Source organism: Pocillopora verrucosa, chromosome 1 (assembly GCF_036669915.1).
Source record: "Pocillopora verrucosa isolate sample1 chromosome 1, ASM3666991v2, whole genome shotgun sequence".
Lineage (NCBI taxonomy): Eukaryota > Metazoa > Cnidaria > Anthozoa > Scleractinia > Pocilloporidae > Pocillopora > Pocillopora verrucosa.
In genome coordinates this window covers 16,492,314-16,498,485 of record NC_089312.1, presented here as the reverse complement: position 1 = coordinate 16,498,485, position 6,172 = coordinate 16,492,314, and the positions used below count along the sequence as shown (strand labels likewise).

At 39.1% G+C, this 6,172-nt stretch overlaps 1 protein-coding gene across 1 annotated transcript; it reads right to left on the bottom strand.

Annotated features, from left to right (window-relative positions):
- Positions 1–1,161: 1,161 nt before the first annotated feature.
- On the bottom strand, positions 1,162–4,528 carry LOC136279885 (uncharacterized). The gene has a single exon (XM_066164306.1). The coding sequence runs from the start codon at positions 4,119–4,121 to the stop codon at positions 3,027–3,029; it is 1,095 nt and encodes a 364-aa protein (XP_066020403.1). The 5' UTR covers positions 4,122–4,528; the 3' UTR covers positions 1,162–3,026.
- Positions 4,529–6,172: the final 1,644 nt, after the last annotated feature.

Sequence of the window (6,172 nt, the reverse complement as noted above, 5' to 3'; positions counted from 1 at the left end):
AAAGATGATGATAAAGGTGGTAAAACAGCAAAAGGAATAAAGAAAAATGCTATAAAAAGAGAACATCAAACATGAAGACTATAGAAACGTATTATCAAGTACAAAAAACTGCATCATAAAATGAAAACTATCCCAAGCAACAATCATCAACTCGGAAGCTATGAGCTTAATAAAATGTCATTATCTTTCTTCGATGATAAACAATACATATTAAATGATGGAATGCAATCATATGCATATGGCCATGAATATATACAAAACTAAAATATGAAAAACGACTATGTCACACCAAAGCTGTGGCAAAATAACAACTTCCACAAGCACCGTCCATTTCACCTCTCCATGGAACCACCACTTCTGTAAACTTCCAAACTCCTAAGTGACGACGGGATTTGGATGGGTTTCGACATCTTCAATCTGGAGATAAACTTTACTGACAAATTTTACTGACAAATTAAACTGACAAACTTCAGCTTTGAATATATATTTGTAAAGATCTCGTGATCTCACGAGACTTTCACATGACCTAAGATCAGTAACAATCTGATGACTCATTTCCTCGGGAAAGTCCCTGTTACATCATTGATTTCCTGTTTTTCTGAGAATGTCACGCAATGAAAAAATTATGTGAGGTCATCGCGCTAGTCTCCTATAGTATTTTAACACTTTGATATTATTAAATGATTCCATCAAATGATCCCTTAAATAATTCTATCAAATGATTTCGTTAAATAATTTCCATAATATGGAAAGTAGTATAAAGAATTGGCATTTTTGTACGCGATCTTTTTGTGATCTCGTACCGCCAACTCCTGTACTACTTTAGATTGAGCGCGACAGGAAACAGAAAGTACATTTGAACTGTTTGCCTCATCACAGAGGAAAATACTACATCATACAATTTAATTGGTCTAATGCTCTCCCTGCGAAAAATTCAGACTCTAAACAGAGGTTGAGATAGAGGTAGAGGGTACGCAATAAGACCAGATGTCTTTGTGGGTGTATAATGATATTAGATAAGCTTTTCTGGATCACAATTCGCGTTGCTTTAATGCGCGGATAAAAGGATGTGTATCGTATCAGAAAATAGAATTAAATAGATGCATTAAGTGTTCAAACAACCTGGAAAACTCGGAATTGTCATCCACACCTCTACGTATCTGTTGAATGATCTGACCTGTGTTAATACTGCAGCATTTCAGTACAAAAGAAGTTTATCTTTTTAGAATCAACTTTATTTACTTTGTCACATACCTATTTCATTCATGGAAGTTAAATTTAGATCAGGGATGAATGATGCTAACTGCAATTTAGCAAATCCAGATATAAAAGTTAACATCGACCTGCCTAGAAATTTAATTTTCAACTCACTATCGAGTTTAAAAAGATAATCTGTAAAGGATTGCCCCAATGTGAACGCGAGCTCAAGCATGATCACAAGCCTCGGTGCTTCTGCAGACTTAATGAATTTGAGATGGTCTAAAAAATGAAACATTTAGCTATGTGCTGAAATTTAATGAGCTCCCTCTAAGCTCTTGGAGACCTTTGTTAATCTATGTTCGCTCTGTCAAGTGTCTTTATTACGGCAGAGGGATATGATAATTAATAATAATGATAATTGCGGAAATAAATCGAAACTCACGGTGCCACTGGCAATCCATCTGGACAACCATCTCGTTAAGAAACCTACGTTTGCTCTATTACATTGCGCGTCGTCATGAAAGTCGGATACGACTGATCACGTTTATGCAACGTTTTAGTACAACTCGATATCTATTTTCCATTCAATTGTTATGAAAACCTAAAATTATCAACGCGGGAGATAAACAAACGGAGTTTGAATAGTCCAAAGGATATCTTTGTCAATTATCAGAGTTATGCAAATGAGCTATGACACGAGCGCAATTGAGCAAACACATTGATTTGCGTCGTTTTCAAAATGTTGATAGATGAAAACTTAGGAGATACCCGCGGGTTTAAGGCGATCGACTATGCGTTTTTAGCTCCATTTACGCCTGCATTTTGAAAACTCTTTTTTACGTATTAAGGTCGAAGGTAGGGGTCTCCTCTGATCACGCTGGTATGAAAAAGCCGTCAGTTAAAGTTTCCATATTGTGTCTGTGAACTGACAACCTACATCTTGTAACTTACAGCAAGAGAGAATTTTTTAACCTTTATCATTGCGGTCGCAGCGCGCTCGAGAAAATTTGTGAAATTTACACTTACGATCGCCGTCCACACGGGTGGCCCGACCAAAAATCGAATTTAGCTTGTGCCGACGCAAAAAGAGAGAATCGGAGGATAACCAAACTATTTTTGAAACATGTGTCCTCAACCCTTCTCATGGACGAAACAATAAAAGAGAACTTTTTTCCGATGGGAAGTCGAGAGGCCCGCGCTCAGTGAGAGCGACACTAACAACATAGTTAAAGCACTAATGCTGAAATCATCACCCGCCTTTCCGATGGACGTGATAAAGCACTTCGCGTTGCTTTAGTGCGCGTATAAACGAATATGTATCGTATCAGAATATACAATTAAATAGATGCATCAAGTGTTCAAACAACTTTGAAAACTCGGCATCGTCGTCTACGCCTCTACGTATCTGTTGCACGATCTGACTTGTGTCAATACAGCAGTATTTCAGTAGGAAAGAAGTTTGTCTCAGTTGCATCAACTTTAATTACTTTGTCACACATCTATTTCATGCATGGAAGATAAATTTAGATCGGGGGTGAATGATGCTAGCTACATTTAGCAAATCCAGATATAAAAGTTAAACATCGAACTGCCTCAAAATTTATTTTTCAACTCACTATCGAGTTTAAAGAGCAAATCTATAAAGGAGTGCTCGAACTTGAACGTAGGGTCAAGCATGATCACAAGCCTCGGTGTTTCTACAAACTTACAAGACTTGACCCCGGTCTAAAAAATGAAACATTTAGCTATGCACTGAAATTTAATGAGCTTCATGTAAGCTCTTGGTGATCTTTGTTAATTTATGTTCGCCATGTCAAGTATCTTCATCACGGCAGAGGGATATAATTTCCAATATTGTTGCACTGAGATGTTTGCGGAAATAAATTGAAACTCACGGTGCCACCGGCAATCCATCCGGACAACCATCTCGTCAAGTAACGTACGTCTGCTCTATTACATGGCGCGTCTCCCGGATTGTTTTCTCTCCAGAAGGCCGTGCTGCGATATCTCAATTTTCCTTTGTCACTATAAGTACAGCAAGCAGCAGTCCACATGTGACTAGGCACGTTCACCGGGTAAAGGATAGGATCTGTGTAGTCACTGTACCCCTTTTTGCCAAAATATCTCTGTTTGCTGGGTCCACGTACTGTCGATGGGATAGCGCCAACCACAATAAATAACCGTACATTCGTTGCTCCTTTGACCTCAGCACAGTTTTGTGTTCCCCATGTAATGAGTTTGGTCTCGTAGTTTTCCCAAGACTTCGAATTAAACGTTGCAAACTGAGGGACAACATTGGTGTATTTGAAAGTTGCTTTTTTCTTTGTCTGGTTGTTGCGGCCATACTGTGAGGCAATCAAGTGTCCGCGGCTGATTGATTTTTCGACTGATAACCCTCTAGGACAGGGTTTAGCATTGAAAAAGGAGTTTCTAATTGCTTTTGACCACTCCTCTTCAACGACTTTGTTTCTCCCTCTACGTAAATAGCAAAGTTCTCGCTTTGAAGCATCTTTGTAATCTTCATCTTGTTGCTGAAATATTTTAGAGATTTGTCGGCTATTTTTAAACTTCGGCCTTCGTTTAAGTCCCTCACTAACACCTAATAACTGGGCCCCATAAATCACGGTGGCCGCATAGAGAGGAATTCGGTTATGGCAGTCATACAGAATGCCTACTGCATCACCACCTTCACACAAATACGCCAGGTCTCGTTTTCCTTGCTCGACAAGCTGATCCACACCTGTCGGCAAGTATTTTGCCAAGTTAGGATTCGGGTTTCCTTGTGCATCACAGGCCTCCATAAAGTTACACTGGCAGGCAGCTATTCCGTTAGTACCGGTCCTACTACACTTGCCCTTCACTTTATGCAAGAAACATACAGTCATTAGGAGGAAAAGTAACCTCGTGGTCGATTTGTTCATGGCTTTGCTGGCTACACGATGCTTTACGACGGTATTTACTTCCAAGCTGAGAAAAATGTGTCTTTAGTGGCAACCTCACTCGAGACCCCTGCTTACTTGTGCGAGACACCTTCAAGGAATTCTAAACTAAGATAGATCCTTCCAGTTGACTCGGAATTTAGATTAACTTCCCTCCCCGACAGCAAATTACTTTCTAGGAATTAAGTGATTTCAAAGTCCACAGGTATGATGAAATCTTCTCACATTCGTGCCAAAATAAACAAAACCAATTTTTGGTATTCAGCACTATATGTTAATCGTGGAAGATCGACGTTGGCCAAAATAACACAAAGCGAACATCGCCGTAAAAACAATTCCACGCTGGTGCTGAAAGCATGAAATATTAAGGATGCTCCAATTTCCATGACGCAAACGGCAAACAAATATGATGAACAGGAAGTCATGTGTCTGACTCTTAATCATAGTGTCAAGCTAAATTTATTCGTTTTAAAAGCTAGCCAGCGGGTGGGAATCACGTCATTTCGGTGGAGTGTCAAATATAGTAGTTAGAAAAATAAAAAAAAATTCCATAAGGAACTTATTCATATGAAAATCGCGTCCGCTCGATGGTATTTTGATCTCTGTTTATTCAGGAATACAATTTAGTTCACCCTAAACAGAAGTTAAAAAGCGAACCGATAAGAAAATGGTTTTACCTAATTGACTTTGAAAAGTTAGAGTACTCCACTGTGAACATGAGAAAACATATGATCACAAGCTTCTGTGTTTTTCAGTCTTACTGAAATTCATACTTCATGTTCAGTGCTTTCTACATCCGGCGTACGCTGACAGCTGACCATTGTGATAGCACAAGGACGAAATTTTAATCAAAGGGCTACCACGATGAATAAATGACCGTGACTAGAGCTCTGCTCAATATTTCTTTATCAGCGCTCACTACTTTCCGCTATTGAACATAAAAAGTTGGCTTAGTTGCAACATTACCCAACCAGCGACAACAAACGAATCTAAATGGACGACTTATAAACATGTGATTCCTCATAATTGCAATAAGCAACCTGTACTACGCAAAACACTACCCATAACTCCTAGGGAAAGCACACGCACATTCAGATAAGGTGAATGATTTCTGTTCTCTCAATCCTGGCATTGGATGGGCTAAGGAGGAACGATGGTCTTTTCCTCTTAAAGAGCGCGGTGACTTATTCATTTCAGAATTTTGATATTTGTATTGTATTTCATACAATGGAATTGGTCTGTGCTCTGCCTACGGAATAAACAGGTAGAGGGCATGCAATAAAACCAGATGTCTTTGCGGGTGTGTTATGATATTAGATAAGCTTTTCTGGATCACAATTCGCCATGCTTTAGTGCGCGGATAAACGGATATGTATCGTATCAGAACATATATATATATATATATGAATAGATGCACCAAGTTTTCAAACAACCTGGAAAACTCGGCAATGTCGTCCACGCCTTCACGTATCTGTTGCACGATCTGACCTGTGTCAATACAGCAGTATTTCAGTAGGAAAGAAGTTTATCTCAATAGCACCAACTTTATTTACTTTGTCACATATCTATTTCCATGGAAGTCAAATTTAGATCAGGGATAAGTGATGCTACCTGCAATTTAGCAAGTCCAGATATAAAAATTAAACATTAAACTGTCTAGCAATATATTTTTCAAAACACCATCGAGTTTAAAAACAAAATCTACCAAGGATTGCTCCAATGTGAACGTGGGCTCAAGCATGATTACAGGCCTCGGTGTTTCTACAAAGTTACTGGACTTGACCCCGGTCTAAAAAATGAAACATTTAGCTACGTGCTGAAATTAAATGAGCTCTCGCTAAGCATTTGGTGACCTTTGTTGATCTATGTTCCCTGTGTTAAGTGTCTTTATCACAGCAGAGAGATGTAATTTTCAATATTGTTGCAGTGAGGCAAGTATTGTGCTAAGTTGTGTTTCGGGTTTCCTTCTGCATCACATGCCGCCATAAAGTTGCACTGGCAGGGAGTTATTCCGTCAGTACCAGTCGCGCTAC

Coding starts and splice junctions, on each gene's coding strand:
- LOC136279885 (XM_066164306.1), bottom strand. CDS start 4,121: ATGAACAAATCGACCACGAGGTTACTTTTCCTCCTAATGACTGTATGT.